At 37.6% G+C, this 20,141-nt stretch overlaps 1 protein-coding gene across 1 annotated transcript in view; it reads left to right on the forward strand.

The window, feature by feature from the left end:
* Positions 1-20,141, forward strand: part of Xrn1 (5'-3' exoribonuclease 1) — a 91,783-nt gene that overhangs the window by 12,692 nt on the left and 58,950 nt on the right. Inside the window, exons 4-9 of the mRNA XM_028758974.1 lie at positions 7,121-7,263; positions 10,811-10,980; positions 13,066-13,186; positions 13,279-13,377; positions 16,948-17,051; positions 19,560-19,691. Coding sequence (XP_028614807.1) covers positions 7,121-7,263; positions 10,811-10,980; positions 13,066-13,186; positions 13,279-13,377; positions 16,948-17,051; positions 19,560-19,691 — 769 coding nt within the window. The remainder of the gene's footprint in view (positions 1-7,120; positions 7,264-10,810; positions 10,981-13,065; positions 13,187-13,278; positions 13,378-16,947; positions 17,052-19,559; positions 19,692-20,141) is intronic.

A 20,141-nucleotide genomic window follows, 5' to 3' on the forward strand; every position in this document is an offset into this window, starting at 1 on the left:
ATTTCTTGAGTTCTTTGTATATATTGGATATTAGCCCTCTATCAGATGAAGGATTGGTAAAGATCTTTTCCCAATTTGTTGGTTGTCGTTTTGTCCTATTGACAGTGTCCTTTGCCTTACAGAAACTTTGCAATTTTATGAAGTCCCATTTGTCAATTCTCAATCTTAGAGCATATGCCATTGGAGTTCTATTCAGGAACTTTTCCCCTGTGCCCAAGTATTCGAGGCTTTTCACCACCTTCTCTTCTATTAGTTTCAGTGTATCTGGTTTTATGTGGAGGTCCTTTATCCACTTAGATTTGAGCTTTGTACAAGGGGATAAGAATGGATCAATTTTCATTCTTCTACATGTTGTCCTCCAGTTGAACCAGCACCATTTGTTGAAAATGCTGTCCTTTTTCCACTGGACAGTTTTAGCTCCTTTGTCAAAGATCAAGTGACCATAGGAGTGTGGGTTCATTTCTGGGTCTTCAATTCTATTCCATTGATCTTCCTGCCTGTCTCTGTACCAATACCAGGTAGTTTTTATCACTATTGCTCTGTAGTACAGCTTGAGGTCAGGGATGGTGATTCCTCCAGAAGTTCTTTTATTGTTGAGAATAGTTTTCGCTATCCTGGGTTTTTTGTTATTCCATATGAATTTGAGAATTTCCTTTTCTAACTCTGTGAAGAATTGAGTTGGGATTTTAATGGGGATTGCATTGAATCTGTAGATTGCTTTTGGCAAGATGGCCATTTTTATTATATTAATCCTGCCAATCCATGAGCATGGGAGATCTTTCCATCTTCTGAGATCTTCTTCCATTTCTTTCTTCAGGGACTTGAAGTTCTTGTCATACAGGTCTTTCACTTGCTTGGTTAGATTCACACCAAGGTATTTTATATTATTTGCAACTATTGTGAAGGGTGTCATTTCCCTAATTTCTTTTTCAGTCTGTTTATCTTTCATGTAGAGGAAGGCTACTGATTTGTTTGAGTTGATTTTATAACCAGCCACTTTGCTGAAGTTGTTTATCAGGTTTAGGAGTTCTGTGGTGGAAGTTTTGGGGTCACTTAAGTATACTACCATATCATCTGCAAATAGTGATATTTTGACTTCTTCTTTTCCTATTTGTATCCCTTTGACTTCTTTTTGTTGTCTAATTGCTCTGGCTAAGACTTCCAGTACTATATTGAATAGGTAGGGGGAGAGTGGGCAGCCTTGTCTAGTCCCTGATCTTAGTGGGATTGCTTCAAGTTTCTCTCCATTTAGCTTGATGTTGGCTACTGGTTTGCTGTAAATTGCTTTTACTATGTTTAGGTAGGGGCCTTGAATTCCTGATCTTTCCAAGACTTTTATCATGAAGGGATGTTGAATTTTGTCAAATGCTTTCTCAGCATCTAGTGAGATAATCATGTGGTTTTTTTTCTTTAAGTTTGTTTATATAGTGGATTACATTGATGGATTTCCGAATATTGAACCATCCCTGCATTCCTGGGATAAAACCTACTTGATCATGATGGATGATTGTTTTGATGTGTTCTTGGATTCGGTTTGCTAGAATTTTATTGAGTATTTTTGCATCAATGTTCATAAGGGAGATTGGTCTGAAGTTCTCTTTCTTTGTCGGGTCCTTGTGGGGTTTGGGTATGAGTGTAGTTGTAACTTCATAGAACGAATTGGGTAGTGTTCCTTCTGTCTCTATTTTGTGGAATAGTTTGAAGAGAATTGGTATTAGGTCTTCCTTGAAGGTCTGATAGAATTCAGCACTAAAACCATCTGGTCCTGGGCTTTTTTTTAGTGGGGAGACTTTTAATGACTGCTGCTATTTCCTGAGGGGTTATGGGACTATTTAGATGGTTTATCTGCTCCTGGTTTAACTTCGGTACCTGGTATCTGTCTAGGAAATTGTCCATTTCATCCAGGTTTTCCAGTTTGGTTGAGTATAGGCCTTTGTAGTAGGATCTGATGATTTTTTTAATTTCTTCCGTTTCTGTTGTTATGTCTCCCTTTTCAGTTCTGATTTTATTAATTTGGATACTGTCTCTGTGCCCTCTGGTTAATCTGGCTAACGGTTTATCTATCTTGTTGATTTTCTCAAAGAACCAACTCCTGGTTTTATTGATATTTTGTATTGTTCTTTCTGTTTCTATTTGGTTGATTTCAACCCTGAGTTTGATTATTTCCTGCCTTCTACTCCTCCTGGGTGTATTTGCTTCTTTTGTTCTAGAGCTTTTAGTTGTGTAGTCAACTTGTTAGTGTGTGCTCTTTCCAGTTTCTTTTTGTAGGCACTTAGAGCTATGAGTTTTCCTCTTAGCACTGCCTTCATGGAGTCCCACAAGTTTTGGTATGATGTGTCCTCATTTTCATTGAATTCTAAAAAGTCTTTAATTTCTTTCTTTATTTCTTCCTTGAGCAAGTCATCATTGAGTAGAGAGTTGTTCAGTTTCCATGTGCACATGGGTTTTCCATTGGTTTTGTCATTATTAAAGACCAGTCTTATTCCGTGGTGATCTGATAAGATGCAAGGGATTATTTCAATCTTTTTGTATCTGTAGAGGCTTGTTTTGTGACCAATTATATGGTCTATTTTGGAGAAGGTACCATGAGGTGCTGAGAAAAAGGTATATTCTTTTGTTTTAGGATGAAATGTTCTATAGATGTCTGTTAAGTCCATTCAGTTCATAACTTCTGTTAATGTCAAAGTGTCTCGGTTTAGTTTCTGTTTCCATGATCTGTCCATTGCTGAGGGTGGGGTGTTGAAATCCCCCACTATTATTGTGTGAGGTGTAATGTGTGTTTTGAGCTTTAGTAAAGTTTCTTTTATGTATGTAGGTGCCCTTGCATTTGGGGCATAGATATTCAGAATTGAGAGTTCACCTTGGTAGATTTTTCCTTTGATGAGTATGAAGTGTCCTTCCTTATCTTTTTTGATTAATTTTGGATGGAAGTCGATTTTATTTGATATTAGAATGGCTACTCCAACTTGTTTCTTGGGACCATTGGCTTGGAAAGTTGTTTTCCACCCTTTTATTCTGAGGTAGTGTCTGTCTTTGTCACTGAGGTGCGTTTCTTGTATGCAGCAAAATTCTGGGTCTTGTTTGTGTATCCAGTCTGATAGTCTGCGTCTTTTTATTGGGGAATTGAGACCATTGATGTTAAGAGATATTAAGGAAAAATGATTGTGGCTTCCTGTTATTTTTGTTATTAGAGGTAAAGTTATGTTTGTATAGTTATCTTCTTTTGGGGTTGTTGGAAGATTACTTCCTTGCTTTTTCTAGGTTGTAGTTTCCCTCCTTGTGTTGGCGTTTTCCATCAATTATCCTTTGAAGTGCTGGGTTTGTGGGAAGATATTGTGCAAATTTGGTTTTGTCATGGAATATCTTGGTTTCACCATCTATATTGATTGAGAGTTTTGCTGGGTATAATAATCTGGGCTGGCAATTGTGTTCTCTTAGGGTCTGTATGATGTCCGTCCAGGCTCTTCTGGCTTTTATAGTCTCTGGTGAGAAGTCTGGTGTAATTCTTATAGGTCTGCCTTTATATGTTACTTGACCTTTTTCCCTTACTGCTTTTAGTATTTTTTTTCTTTGTTTTGTGCATCTGATGTTTTGATTATTATGTGACGGGAGGTATTTCTTTTCTGGTCTAGTCTATTTGGTGTTCTGTAGGCTTCTTGTATGTTTATGGGCATCTTGTTCTTTAGGTTAGGGAAATTTTCCTCAATGATTTTGTTGAAGATATTTACTGGCCCTTTAAGTTGGGAATCTTCATTCTCATCTATACCTATTATCCTTAGGTTTGGTCTTCTCATTGTGTCCTGGATTTCCTGGATGTTTTGAGTTAGGAGTTTTTTGCGTTTTTCATTTTCTTTGACAACTGTGTCAATATTTTCCACCGTATCTTCTGCATTTGAGATTCTCTCTTCTATCTCTTGTATTCGGTTGGTGATGCTTGCATCTGTGACTCCTGATCTCTTTCTTAGGTTTTCTATCTCCATGGTTGTCTCCCTTTGAACTTTCTTTATTGTTTCTATTTCCAGTTTCAGATCCTGAATGTTTTTGTTTAATTCCTTTTTTGTGTTTTCTTGCATTTCTTTAAGGGATTTCTGTGATTCCTCTTTAAGGGCTTCTATCTGTTTACTTGTACTCTCCTGTATTTCTTTAAGGGAGTTACTTAATTCCTTCTTATAATCCTCTATCATCATCATGAGAAGTGATTTTAATTCTGAATCCTGCTTTTCAGGTGTGATGGGGTGTTCAGGGCTTGCTATATTGGGAGAACTGGGCACTGATGATGCCAAGAAACTTTGGTTTCTGTTGCTTATGTTCTTGCGCTTGCCTTTCGCCATCTGGGTAACTCTAGTGGTACCTGCCCTCACTGTGTAAGATTGGAATCTGTATTTCCAGTTATCTTGCTTATTGCAGAGCTCCTCGGAGTCCAGAGGTCTCTGTGGTCTTATGCCCCTAATCTCCTGGGTGGAAGAACTCCTGGGACTCAGGCCACCTCTTGGATCTGGAAATCCTTCTGCTCTGAGTGCAGTGGCTCCTCGGCTGCTCTGAGTGCAGTGGGTCCTGGATGACTCAGGATTCAGTTTCAGCTGCTCTGAGTGCAGTGGCTCCTAGATGACTCAGGATTCAGTTTCTCCACAGGACAGGAGCAGACCAACTCTGTGTCAGCTGCTCTGAGTGCAGTGGCTCCAGCTGCTCTGAGTGCAGTGGGTCCCCGATGACTCAGGATTCAGTTTCAGCTGCTCTGCGTGTAGTGGCTTCTCGATGACTCAGGATTCAGTTTCTCCACAGGACAGGAGCATACCGACTCTGTGTCTGCTCCAGCCCAAGGGACCAGGCAGGGGCCGAAGGGAAGTGGAATTCCGGAGGGGCGGGGTTTGGGTAGCTGCTGTGCCCTGAATGTCCCTGGCTCCCAGATGTATCTCTGGGACTTAGGGAGTGAGATGGAGTTCTTACCAGCTGCTCTGAGTGCAGTGGCTCCTGGATGACTCAGGATTCAGTTTCTCCACAGGACAGGAGCAGACCGACTCTGTGTCTGCTCCAGCCCAAGGGACCAGGCAGGGGCCGAAGAGAAGTGGAATTCCGGAGGGGCGGGGTTTGGGTAGCTGCTGTGCCCTGAATGGCCCTGGCTCCCAGATGTATTTCTGGGGCTTAGGGAGTGAGATGGAGTTCTTACCAGCTGCTCTGGGTGCAGTGGCTCCTGGATGACTCAGGATTCAGTTTCTCCACAGGACAGGAGCAGACCGACTCTGTGTCTGCTCCAGCCCAAGGGACTAGGCAGGGGCCGAAGGGCTCCATTAACTCTTAATATCCTGTTTATTCTAACCTAAGTTCAGCTTCAGGGCTGTCTCCTCCTCTTCCAGGTTGAGGACAGTAATCTCTCGTGACTCTTTCCCAACCAGAAGTCCTACCTTCTAATCTTTCCTGGGCTCATTGGCCATTAGCTTTTTATTAATGCTTCTACACAGAACACAGGAGATTATACCTATATTTTACTGATTTTTTTAACGCAAGCTCTATAAACTTTTCAGTACATAGTTTATTCATTTTCAACACTTTAAGCACATCTTTATTTCTACATGAAGAAATTAACCTAAAACAGGTAAAATGTCATCTCCTCTTCTATATATTTAAAGATGAATTCCTGTTCTCTTAAATCCTCTATAAGAGTGATGACAATTCCAACAAATGTTTATCACCAGTATCACCTCAGGATATAGGTATACTTTTAAGCATTTCACTTAACAAATTGAAGGACTTTCCTCTTATTAACATACTTCATATAACAAGAGGAAGACAGGGTCTCTGAAGTCACATTAAGCTTACAAAGCAGATTATAAAAGTAATTGTTATTCAGTTTTTCTAGGATTGTATCTATACCTCTAATTCCATGCCTGGTCTCAGGACTTGGGGTAGGTGCAACACATACACCCATTGCTCTGTCATTGCTTTAACATTGTCATATCCCTTCTTAATATCTTTGATGTCTTCTTTTGCTTTTTCCTTCAGCTACATTAAGCTTTGATAGCCTAACACTGTTAGCCAATAAGTATGTTATTAGCACATTTGTTTACTGTTTGTGCAGTAGCAATTAAATTTTAGATTATCACCTTAGGAATATGCTACTTTTATTTTTAATTCTTTTAATCTTCCCTTTTCATTTTCTATACTTTTTTGCGTTAGATACTGATATGGTTTCTTTGTCTACCTACCTTTTTATAAAATATAATAGAAATCTATGTTATCAGCCTCTTATTAATGGCATTGTGGGTCATGGATTTGACTTTTTAAAATTATTTTGATGCTAGTAATCATGTTACTAGAATCAACTTATTAAGGAATGAAAGTAAATTATTAATTTGAGGTTGAGATGGAGAACTGTTGGAAGTGTGAAAGGAAATGAACTGAATTTATTAGTAAGAAGACAGAATTTAGGTAGTACATCTTATAAAATGAAAAGACAATAGAAAAATAAAAATAGGACTGACAACAATCTTAGCAAGTAGAGATACATACTGCCACACCTAGTGAACTGAATCCACAGTATCCACGGAGAGAACTGACTCCCACAAATTGTCCTCTGACCTCCACAACACACACCAAGAACATGTGCACCATGACACATGGGTGCATACATACAAATACATAACTCTAATAAAAGTTTTTAAGTAAAAATGACAAAATTAAAGCTAATATTAGCTGTGGTGGTGGGGGGTCAGTATACACCTATAATTCCAGCATTCTTGAGGCTGAGGCAGGAGCATCTTGAGTTCAAGGCTACCCTGGACTACTTAGATTAAGTCTCAAGATAGAGATTGACAGAGTGAGAAGTGACTCATAGTAAAGGTAATTTTACCCCATAACTAAATTAAAGAAACAGGAAAAATGAGTAGCAATACAGTTGAAATTCTTAGTTTGCTGAACAAGATGTCACAGGTTTGTAATCCCAACAGTGGAGGCTAAGACTGAGTGAATTTTAATTTCAAGACTAGTGACATGCTATCTCAGAAAAAAGAAAAATTTTTCATTGAAAATTATAATGTGCTAAATACATTATTGCAGCCTAGTAAAGGAAATGTTCTAAATACATTAATGAAAAGTTATAGTTATATTGTCTCTCATATTTCAGTTTTCCTGTTTATATTTTCACAGCATTTGATGACCAGTGAAGACTCTCCAATTATAGAATATTATCCACCTGATTTTAAAACTGATCTAAATGGGAAACAACAGGAATGGGAAGCTGTGGTATTAATACCCTTTATTGATGAGGTCAGTATATGAAATAATTACATAAAAACACTTAGTCTTTTTATTTGGGGAAGGCAAAGATAATCTTAGGTGTAATTCTTCAGATACCATCAGACACCTTGTTTTTAGAGCTTGCCTCCTAGGGACCTTCCTGTCTCTTTCTACCCAGCATTTAGATTGTGTGTGCCACCATTCCCAGCCTTTTCCATGGACAAGTTAGGAATCAAACTCAGATCTTGACAGTTTTTATATCTATTCACTACCAACTAAGCTGTCTCCCCAGCCCCTGTCATTTGTTGTTTTGATGATGGTCATTCTAACTGGGATGAGCTAGACTCCAAGTTCTTTTCACTTCTCGTTCCTGATGGCTAAGACTTTTGAGCATGTTTTCATGTATTAGCTATTTGGGTTGATTCTATAGAGAACCAGTCCAGTTCATTTCCCTACTTATTAAATGATTTTTTTCTTTGTCATTTTTGAGAGTCACTGTAGATTCTAGATATTAATCCCCTCTCAGATGTATAGTTAGTAAAGATTTTCTTCCATTTTATACACTGTCTCTAAATTTTGCAGATTGTTTCCTTTACTAGTAAAAATTTCTTAATTTCATTCAATCTTGGTTTTGAATTCTTAGGATCATATCCTGTGTTCATGGTGTCCTTTCAGAAAGGCTTTGCCACCTACTGTTTGGAGATATGTCTTATTCTTTCATTTCTAAAGCCTTGAGGTGTTTTTTATTTGAGATAACTGATGTTTTTCTTTAATGTAAGCATTTGTAGTCATCAATTTTTATCTTATAACTCTCTTAGCTGTACACCAGAATGTGTAGTAGGTTGTGCCTCTATTTCAAATTGATTGTAGAAACATTTAAAGTTCCTCTATGATTTCTTCAACTGCCCACTTCATGCAGGCATATATTACTCAGTTTCCATGTATTTCCGTGGTTTTCATAGTTTCTCTTTGCTATTAAGGTCTATATCATTCCACTATGATCTGATAATATACAAGGAATTATTTTGATTCACTCTTTTATGGTTTTTTGAGGTGGTCTCATAGTCCAGACTTGATTTGTTGTGTAGCTAAGAATAACCTTAAACTGTTCCTCTAGCTGCTGCCTCCCAAGTGCTGGGAGCATACCGCATAGCTTCATTCCTTTATATTTATGAAGACTTGACTTGTGGCCTAGAATATTGTCTTAGAGATGGTCCCATGGACTGCTGAGAAGATTATATATTTGATAGCTCTTGTAGGTAGTTACCTCACACATCCATTTGGTCTTGGTATAGTTTAACTCTGGAGTTTCTCTGTTAATTTTTGTGTGGATGTGAATGCATTAAAAGTCATCTGTACTAGTCAAGGCTCTGAGGAGAACATATAGAACGAGTATATATGTGAGATTTATTGGAATGCCTACAGACTACAATCCAGCTAATCCAACAATGACTGGCTGTAGTTTTTCAGTCCACAAGGATGGATGTCTTGCTGGTCTTCAGTTTATGTTAGAATTCCAAAGAACTAGGCTCCAATGCCAGTGAAGAAATAGACATGCTAGCAAGGTGAGGGCAAGCCAGCAGAGAGCAAAAGCTTCCTTTTTCCATGTCCTTAATTAGGCTTGCAGCAGAAGGTGTGGCCCAGATTAAAGTGGATCTTTCCTCTTCAAGATCCAGATCAAAGGAGTGTGTCTTCTGACCTCAAAGGTCTGCTCTAGAAGTGGATTCACCTAAACTAAAATACTCCCTCACAGGCGTGCCCTGCATTTTCTAGATTCCAGATAGTTGACAACCAAAAAATAGCCATCATAGTCATCATTATTATTCTGTCAAGACCTGTGAGACCTTTTTATGCCTATTGGTGTTTATTTTCCCTTAATATATAATGATCTTGTTATCTTTTCTGGCTAATTTGGTTTGAAGTCTACCCTTTCAAATATGAGATTATGTACATCGGCTTTTTTTTTTCTTCTATTCACTTGACAGGCCAACTTGGAGTCCTTCTGATCACAATTTGTGGGTGCCTTTGCCAGTGCGGTGTTTCTTGGAGAAAACAGTCGGGTCCTGTTTTCAGTCCAGTCAGCTATAGTCTGCGTCTCTTGTTGTTGTTGTTGTTCTCCTCCTCCTCCTTCTCCTCTTCTTCCTCCTCTTTCTCATCTTCTTCCTCTTCTTTCTCCTCTTCTTCCTCCTCCTTCTCCTTCCCCTTCTTCCTCTTCCTCTTCTTCTCCTTCATTTACATTTAAGGTTATTACTGAAAAAAGGTTTGCTTATATCTGTATTTTTTTTTCAGTATTTTTGGTGGTGGTTGTGGTGGTTTGATTAATATAATCCAGGTTGATTGGATCAGGTTTTGTACTCTTTCTCCCCATTAGTGTTAAAGGTTTACTGGCTTTCTATGTTGAATCATGGATTCTTTCTTACTTTTCTTTCATCTTACTCTCCATATATGTGCCACGGCATGTATGCATCTGTGTACATGTGTACACACACACACAAAATAGTTTAATTTTAAAAAATAAAAATGGAACTGGAGCCGGGCAGTGGTGGCGCACGCCTTTAATCTCAGCACTTGGGAGGCAGAGGCAGGTGGATTTCTGAGTTTGAGGCCAGCCTGGTCTACAGAGTGAGTTCCAGGACAGCCAGGGCTACACAGAGAAACCCTGTCTCGAAAAAAACAAAAAAACAAACAAAAAAAAAAGAAACTGGAGAGATGACTTACCAATTAAGAACACTGACTGCTTTTCCATGAGACCTGGGTTCAATTCCAGCACCCACATGGCCACTCACAGCCATCTATAACTCCAGTTTCAGGGGATCCAGTGCCCTCCTCAGGCCTCTGTAGGCAACATGAACATACATAGCACACGAACTTATATGCAAGCAGAACACCTGTACACATAAGTAAACCAAAAATGAAACCAATCATCAAGTGGAAAGTGCTAGAGGAAGACAGATTAGTGGTAAACTCTTACACAGGCAAGCATGCCTGTGTGTGTGCACAAGTCAGTAAATCAGTGAACAAATCAAACTTAAATGTTTATGAACAGATATATGCTTTTAGTTTTTATATCAGTTGCTTTTATTTTACAAATTCTTAACTACGAATTTCTGGTAGCTTTTATCTCTTGATAGCACCACATGCCCAGCTAGGCATACTTCTTTTTGATTCATAACCTGTCTTTTAAGTTCTCTCTTTCTGTCTTTGGATATGAGTCTGCTTTTTCTTATCCTAAGTTTTCTTTACACTCTGGTAGTTTCTAGTTTGCCTTCTTACTCGGTAGTTTATTCTCTCCAGACCTTTTGTTGTTTATTTTTGTCTCTGGTGTTTTAAGACAGGCTAGTGCATAAAATGACACTGAACTCTCCTTTTGCTTTTATTTGCTGTGTGTATGTGTGTATGTGTGTGCGTGCATCATATGTGTCCCAGAAATTTAACTCAGGTCATCAGACTGGCAGCCAAGTGCCCTTACCCACTGAGCCATCCCATCAGCCCAAGATAGTATACAAAAGAGAAAATACTTTTCTGTATGTTGAGATTATGGGATTTTTTTTTAATCTTTTACTATTATTTATATCAGAAGCGATTGTTGGAAGCCATGGAGACATGTAACCACTCCCTCAAAAAGGAAGAAAGGAAAAGAAACCAACACAGTGAGTGCCTCATGTGCTGGTATGATAGAGACACAGAATTCACCTACTCCTCTCCATGGCCAGAAAAGTTCCCTGCCATAGAACGATGTTGTACAAGGTAATGGTATTTGGTAATTTTTTCCAACAATAAAAAACTCACACACATACACAGGCTTGAATATCTATGGGAAGAATTAATATTTTGTGACAGTTAACTGATATCCAATAACCTAGGTATAATAATTCAAGCCTATAGTCCCAGCTACTTAGGTGTCTGAGGAAGAAGGCTGCTGTTTGAGCCCAGGAGTTCAAAACCAGCAATATAACATGTCCCAGTCTCAAGATGAAAGTAACACTTAGTGAGCAGCAGCCTGCTTACTAAGCACCTCTCTCTATCGGTCATGTCATTCTCTGCTTTCCATGGGTGCTTACTCACTCTCCTTTTACTACAGTTACATATTTTTTCTTCGTAATGTATCTCTGTACTTTATAGACAATTTCTGTTTTAAATGTGTGTGTAGTTTTGTTTTCATTGTCCATGTCTCTGTCCCTGGCATTACACTCTGTCTCTGTCCCCAGCATCACACTCTTAACTGTTGTCTGTCCCCAGCATTACACTCTTAACTGTTGTCTGTCCCCAGCATTACACTCTGTCTCTGTCCCCAGCATTACACTCTAACTGGTCTCTGTCCCCGGCATCACACTCTTAACTGTTTTCTGTCCCCAGCATCACACTCTAACTGGTCTCTGTCCCAGCATCACACTCTAACTGGTCTCTGTCCCCAGCATTACACTCTAACTGGTCTCTTACTGCCATCAACTATTCAGCCACAGACAAGAAAATCAAGAACCCCTATTTTGCTCAATCTGTGTTTTCATTCTCTTCCCATTAAAATTCCATTCCCATTTTTTCTCTTTTCTTACCTTCCCTGAAAATAATGTTTGTATTCAACAGCTGAGCAAACATTTTCAGTTGTAGTAATTTTTTTGTAAAAGTAAAAAGAAACAAAATAGACTGAAATGTTAATCTTTTAGAACATGAAAGAGATTGATATTATGCTTTATGTTTCCCTTTGTTTGAGTATGAGTCTAGGTTGATATCTCTTTCTTAGTCATTCTGTACTTGTATTTATTCATTTATTTTGAGATAGCTTTTATTACTGAACCTGGAACTCGCTAATTTTGTTAGACTGGCTAGCCAACAAGCACAGAGATCCTCCTGTTCCCAGCTCCCCCGCACTGGGATTGCAGAGACATGCTGCTCCACTTGCCTTTCAAGTGGATGCTGGCCATTGAACTTAGGTCCTCAAGTTTGGGAGGCAAACATTTTACTGCCTAAACCATCTCCTTGCCCCTCAGTTTTTAAATTATATATAGCTTGTCCTAAATTAATGGGATTTAAAAAAAACCCTTTACTTAGTGATCTACAGGCCTAATAGTATCTAGACTAGTAACAGCAGAGGAGCTGCTTGTATTTCTTCATTTGTTTGCTTTACTTTACATTTTTTGACATAAAATTTTTGGTGTTTTTTTTTATATTTGTGATGGGGGATTCATATGTATGCATGCTTATGAAAAAGTGTGCTACAAGTATATGGAGATCAAAGGACAACTTTTGGAAGTCAGTTTTTTCTTTTTACCATGTGGGTCCTAGAAAGTGCCTGTACTCACTTCATTGCTCCTGATTTGTTTCTTGGTTGGTTGGTTGGTTGGTTGGTTGGTTGGTTGGTTGGTTTTTCCTGTGAGACAGGATTTTATTCTATAGTTCAGAATAGCATTGAACTCATAACAATCCAACTACCTCAGCCTTCCTAATTTGGGATTATAGGTATAAACCTATATGCCTGTATTTTCTTTAAAGGAATGATTCGTGTGTGTGTGTGTGTGTGTGTGTGTGTGTGTGTGTGTGTGTGTGTTGCTGGTGGTGGTGGTGGTGGTGGCGGCGGCGGCGGCGGCGATGGTTTTTTAGATAGAGCCTCACTATCCTTCTTAGACTGGTTTAGAACTCATTCTATAATTCACACTGGCCTGAACTTGTCATCTCCTGCCTCTGCTTCTCATGTACTGGAATTACAGACATGTGCCACCACCCATGTCTCTTTTAAAAGAACAGTGATTCTTGTCAATAATCAAGAAAAAGATGAAAGCTATAATTGCTTGTAATGTTTAAATTTTAAGTTAAATACTTTGATTTATTTTCTAGGTATAAAATAATATCATTAGATGCTTGGCGCGTAGACATAAACAAGAACAAAATAACCAGGGTTGACCAGAAGGCGTTATATTTCTGTGGATTCCCTACTTTGAAACACATCAAACATAAAGTCAGTGGCTATTTAATTCAGACTTTTTTCACTTTATTAAAAGTGAAGTGATTATAAAGAATTAAAATTAAAATTTTTGAATTCCTTTAAAGTTTTTTTTGAAGAAAAGTGGTGTTCAAGTATTCCAGCAGAGTAGTCGTGGTGAAAACATGATGTTGGAAATCTCAGTGAATGCAGAACCAGATGAACTTGTAAGTACTTTATTTATTTATAGAATATTTGCCATGCATAAAACTGCTTATATCTGCCAAGTTATTTATGTGCCATAACTCAGATTCAGCTTTTAAAATGGTCCTAAAGGCCTTTCTAACCAGCGCCATGAATGAGATCTGAAGAGGAGATGGGCTGTGCTGGCTGTGCTTAGAGACATGTGTCGATGGACAGAGGCTCGAGCCAGGTGCTGAGAGATGTTAGGACGGAGGGAAGGCTTTCTTGTTGAAGGAAGTATTATCAAGGGAAGGCTTTCTTGTTGAAGGAAGTATTATCAACTTCAAAATAAATAACTATGATGCATTATCTTTTTTTTTAACCTTTATGTCAAACAGAGAAATTGAGGCAGGTTATGGAGGATCTTGAATACCAGGCTAAGGAGTTTGGATTTTCCCTTCTGTGACTGTTATTTTGAAATTGATATCTTCATAAGGATTAATCTGATAGTAATATTTTAGTGTAAATTTAAAAAAAGGAAGGAAGGAATAGTAGAACCTACAAGTTGAGAGTTTGTAGCCTTAATTGATAATATACGTGAAGTAGCAATAGATCTAGAAGGACAGTAGTAACTGTCCAGGCTAATGAGCTGGAAAGTAAGAGTAGCTTGCTGGACAAGAAAAGTTAAAGTAGGAATGTTGTTGGTTTGAGAGGTTAATCATGATCAAATCTTAAGGTGGTTACTAAGATACCTAACTATAGCTATCCTGGTAACCTTTCCTTAACCAGTGTTTCACAAAGATGAAACTCAGTTTAAAAAGCTGCTCATACATAAATTCCTCAAGCTAGAGGTTGGAGACAGATGTTATTAATGTAAGTTCCCAGCGGAGGACTGATGGCTGAGAGCTTGAGATTGATTTCCCAAAACAAGGTTACACTCAGTGTTCACAATCTCAGCATTAAAGAAAATGGCTGTGTAGATGACTTGAATTGTCACTCTAGAAGAAGACTTAGATTTGGTTCCAAGCATCTACAATGGTCTATAAGTCCAGTTCCAGGGTATCTAATGCTATCCTGTGGCTTCTGTAGGCCCTAAGCACACTTGGTGTAAACATACATACATGTAAGCAAAATAGTCATACACATAAATAAGTCTTTTTTAAAAATATTTGTTTGCTTGTTTGTTTGTTTATTATTCAGTGTTCTGCCTGCATGTATGCCTGCAGGCCAGAAGAGGGCACCAGATCACAGTATAGATGGTTATGAGCCACCATGTGATTGATTGCTGGGAATTGAACTTGGGACATCTGAAAGTTCTCCAGCCCAAATAAATTTAAAAAAAAAAAAAAAAAGACAAATGAAAGGGAAAAAATTAGATACCCACAATAATAAAGAATGCAAAGGAGCCAATTAAAGTGACATTGAGGACACAGAAATTACAAAGAATGACCCCCAAGTTAAGTGATATCACAAAGACTTGAGGCCAAAGCTTTACATTGCAAAACCTTGAAGGAAAGTAAAAACTGAAACAGTGTCTAAATTTCATTGCAGTGCATTGGCGAATGCAGAAGTTCAATTCTTAAAGACAGGAGATAGAAGAGTGGGGGCATAGGAAATAAAGGAGGCAGGCAGGCAGGCAGGCACGAAGTCTTTGACTAAAAAAGCTGTGATTGGAGCTGGAGAGAGGCCCACCATTAAGAGTGCTTGCTGTTCTTGTGGAGGCCCAGAGTGGTGTTCCCAGTGCCATCTCAGGCTGCTCGAATGCCAGCTCCTGGGGTCTGGTGCCCACTCTGGCCACCATGAGTGTACCTCACACCAGTCATATGTACACATAAAATACAAATGGACTTTCTTAGCTGCTATGTCTTTAATCCCAGAGCCAGAGGCAGGTGGATCTCTGTGAGTTTAAAGCCAGCCTTATCTACATAGTTCCCAGCCAACCAGAGCTCCATATCAAAACCCTGTCTCAAAAAAAGAAAAACAGAGACTTTTTTTTTTTATTTACTTTTGGGCCGGGCCGTGGTGGTGCACGTCTTTAATCCCAGCACTTGGGAGGCAGAGGCAGGCAGATATCTGAGTTCGAGGCCAGCCTGGTCTACAGAGTGAGTTTCAGGACAGCCCGGCCTATACAGAGAAACCCTGTCTCGAAAAACCAAAAAAAAAAAAAAAAATTTACTTTTATTAATACAAAGAGAAAGCATAACTGTAGGCAAAGAAAAGGAAGATTATTCAGATTGAATATCCAGAAAGAAGAAAGTAGAAATCCTGGGATTTCTTCAGGCTTTTATAATGGAAAAGGATACATATAATAGCAAAACCACGCAAGACATAATAGTGGATTTTACTTAGAGCTTCAGAAAGAATCTTGGAGAGAAAGGTGCTTTTTTTCAAAACTTAACTGAAAATAGGGGGCTGAAATAAAAAAATTAATATAAACAAAGGAAAGAATAATTGAGTTAACTCAGTTCTAATGTTGAAACTTGCTTTCTTTGACTGCATTGTTTTCCTATAGTTTTAGATGCTCACTTTAAGAAAAATCTGATTATTGAACAGAATATAAAAATAATCATCTCTTATTGCTTAAAAATTTTTTGTTTCTGTTTTGAGACAGGATCTAATGTATCCCAGATGGCCTCAGATTTCCTAAATAAGTGAGGATGATTTTGAAGTCCTGATACTCTTGCCTCTGTTTCCCAAGTTTAGGATAAAAAGCAAACCCCACTGTGCCCTGTTCTATAGTAATGAGGATTGAACTCTAGGCTGTGTGAATGCTAAGAAAGCCATCTACCAACTCAGCTGGGAATGTAACTCTATTAATAGAATGCTTTCCTGGGATGCGCAAAGCCCTAGGTTAGATCACTAGAACCATACTAAACTGGACATGTTAAAGAGGCACATCTATAATCCCAACGCTTGGTAAGTGCAAGCAGGAATTCAACATAATCCTTGGTACATAGCAAGTTCCAGGCTATCCTAGGTCTTCATGAGACCTTTCTTGTCTGAAAACAAACAGCAAACAAACAAACAAAAAAACTTAAGTGTAATTTTAAAAATAAATAAAATTTATATTTAAACTTTAGTTTCTTTTTAAAGCTGAAATTTTTACTTAAGATATTACTTAATGTAGAATATTGTATAGGATTTTATACTATTATGTTATTATTTTTCTTTATGTTCAACATTTCAAGGAAGATATTATCTATTCTGTGCATAAAGGAAAACATAATTTGATCAACTTTTCTAAAAGGAATAAAACCCAAGATTTGGAACTGTGTCCACTGACTTCAAATCTAACGTTCGTTTTTGTTAGTCACATAGTGATGTGAGAAACTTCTTCTTCTTATATGTCTTAGATGCCGCCTTAAGTATCCACCAAAATGAATCTAGAGAGACATCACTACTGTTCCTTTCAGTCTTCTTTCTTATGAGTGAAGTAAGAAAGATAAATATAAATCAAATAAGTAAACTCAGAATTTTCCTAGTTAAGGGAATTTTGTCATGACTAATCTATCTATTCGTTTTACATTTTAAACTAAATGGAAGTGCAGAATTTGCCTCTGAAAAGTTTTCTCTTGGACTTAAACTGAAAGAATTTTTCTGGTTTTGCTTTTTAGAATATAGAGAACATAGCTTCATCAGTGCTGGGGAAGTCGGTCTTTGTTAACTGGCCTCATCTTGAAGAAGCCAGAGTCGTGGCAGTATCAGATGGGGAAACTAAGTAAGATACTCTTTGTGGGTTCTCTGTTATATTTGCTCTGCTCTTTCATAACTCATTTATTTTGAATGATAAAATTATTAAAAGAACATTTACACTGTGGTCCAGAACTATACTCACACCACTTGAATGTCAACCACTGTTAACAGTTTATTTTATGCACTGCTCGGGATACATTAGGTATATTATATTGTGTTAGTTTCTTTTCTTCTTATTAAGTTGGAAGTTTTATAACCTAATTCTTTTCTCAGCAATAACCACTGTGTTATTTAGCAAGTATATTTATCTTTCTGATAAGAATTAGTAACATATATAGCCTTTCCCTTTTCATATTCTTCCCAGATTCTATTTCAATAATATACTGATTGATTTAGTATATATGTGTGTATGTATATGGATGACTGGGGGTCAGGTCATGCAGTGGAAGTCAGGGAACAACATTTGGTAGTCTGTTCTCTCCTTCTACCATAGACTCTGGGTGTTGTCAGGCCTGTGCAGTAATGTACTTCTACTTGCTAAAATAAAATAGGTAGTCTGTAAATTCTTGAAACAAAACAATGAGACAGAAGCTTGCTGTGTGGCTCTTGCTTATCTGGAACACACATGTTGCCTTGTGCTCTGTTTTTTTGTTTCTATTTTTGTTTGGTTGATTGGTTTTGTTTTATTTTGTTGATTCATTCATTTTATGTATGTATATGAGTGTTTTGCCTGCTGATATATCTTTGTGTCATGTGTATTGACTGTTGCCTCTGGTGACCAAAAGAGGTTATAGGACTGAAGTTTTAAATAGTTATTAGCTGTCATGTGAATGCTCGAAATCAAACCTAGGTTCTCTGGAAGAGCAGCCATCTTAAATACTGAACCTTCTCTTTTCTGGTTATTACATGCCAAAAAATATCTTTACACATAGAATTTTGATTTTAGAAAACCAGTCCTTTGTCCATTCACCTTTTCCCCTAATGCTCCTGCATACATCCCCTAGTGTGCTCTTTAATGAATGTTATTAATAAAAAGCCCCTATCATTTTGGATCAGTTACTTTAGTTCTCTCTTGGATGTAGTCAAAATTGCTAATATTTTCTTTCAAATATTTTATGTTTTTATAATCTTTTACATTAAGTCAGTGATCTATTTTAAATGAATTTTTTCATAATTTTAGAGATTTAGTTGTATAACATATTTGCCCACAAATACCATTTGTTACATATTATCTTTGCTTTGCTGGATTGCTTTTATCAGAAGTTAGTTACAGCAGCTGGAGAGATTCCTCCGCAATTAAGGCCCTTACACTCCTGCAGAGGACCTGAGTTTGTTCCCTATACTCTCTCGCACAGCAGCTCACAGCTATCCCTAATTCCAGTTGCAGGATCCAGAGCCTCTTCTGGCCTCTACAGGCCTTCAGGGCACATACATACACACAGACTTTCACACTTTACACATAAAAGATGAAATATGTATTTTAACAAAATAGAAAACAAGAGTTATAGCCTGATAATCTGGATCAATGGGAGAGATTTTATCTGGTATGTACAGAGCCCTGACATGATACAACCAACATTTTTTAAAGCTGAATGAATGTATTTGTGTGATGTTTTTCTGGTTCTCTAGTCTACTCATGTTTATGGACTTTTTATGCAAATTTATTGATTACTATAACCATATGCTAAGTCTAAACATCAAAGTGTTGCATTTGACTTTTTTTAAACCATTTTTTTAATTATTAAAAATGGTTTTAGCTCTTCTAATTTGATTCTTTTTAAGACAGATTGTTCTATATCTGTGAATGCTGAAGGAATTTTTATAGAAATTTTATTAAATATAAAGGACATAATTGGTCACACTCATAATCCCAGCACTGAGCTAAGGCATGAAGATCTCTACAAATTCAAGACTAGCCCAGGATACAAGGAGGTTTAAGGATAGCCTGTACTACATAGCAGTCCCCTGTCTTGAAAAAAAGATGGGGGAAGAGAAGAGGAAAGAGCCAGGATAGGGAGAGCTTAAAAATAAGAAAAAGAAAACAATTTCATGCCTATAGATGCATTTGGGAAAGTTTGATACTTTTGCTAACCTATGAATGCCATATGCTTCTCCAGCATTTAAATCTTTGATTTTTTAGTCAGTGTTTTATCTTTTCATTATACAGACAATATATGCATCTTGTTCTGTTTATACCTAAGTATTTCATCTTTTCTTGAGGTAAGACAGTATCTTGCTGTGTTGTGTAGGCTGGTCTCAAATTCATGAAATCAAGATATCCTCTTCCCCCAGTTCCTCAAGTTGCCCGGCATCCAGAGACATACCAACATGCAAAACATAGAAAATTTCCACACATCTTTATTATCTAGTTTATATTATTGTATTTTTTTTTTAAGGTTTGGGTTTGCAGATTTGGGGGTTTGCAGTTACACCATTTAAAAGTTTTTTACTCTGAACACTAACTCTGCATAAGCTCTACATTAAAATACAAGTTTGGTCCTATATAATTTTTACTTTGATTTTTTTTTCTAAGGTTTTACATAGAAGAACCTCCAGGGACACAGAAGGTTTATTTGGGAAAAACTGCTCCACCATCTAAAGTCATCCAACTTACAGATAAAGAACAATCGAACTGGACTAAAGAAATACAAGGAATTTCAGAACAGTGAGTGTCGTAGAAAAAAGTCTCAGAGGTTAAGGCACACACATAGTACACAGACAGACATATAGGCAAAACATCCATACACATTAAATAAATACATTTTTAAAAGATAATGTAGTTGAGCATGATAGCACACAACTTTAATTACCATACTCAGGAAGCAGAGGCAGGAGGATTATGAGATGGATTCACTCCTCTTAGCATAGTGTCAACTCTATGCCTCGGAGATGCTGATAAAAGGTGCCAGGGCTGGGTTTCAGCTCGATATGTTCAAGGCCTGCTCAGTCCCTCAAGCCATTCAGAAGAGAAAGACTGGAGTGTTAAAAAGCATGCAAATTTTAATTGAAAGCAAAAAGAATCAGTAAGGAAGAGGTAATTATGTAAAGTTTACATCACATATAAGTAAATCAAATGGGCCTTTGCAGTGAGTAATATACTTAAAATAGTTCTGTT

Source organism: Grammomys surdaster, unplaced genomic scaffold (genome assembly GCF_004785775.1).
Source record: "Grammomys surdaster isolate TR1022 unplaced genomic scaffold, NIH_TR_1.0 126248, whole genome shotgun sequence".
NCBI classification, from domain to species: domain Eukaryota; kingdom Metazoa; phylum Chordata; class Mammalia; order Rodentia; family Muridae; genus Grammomys; species Grammomys surdaster.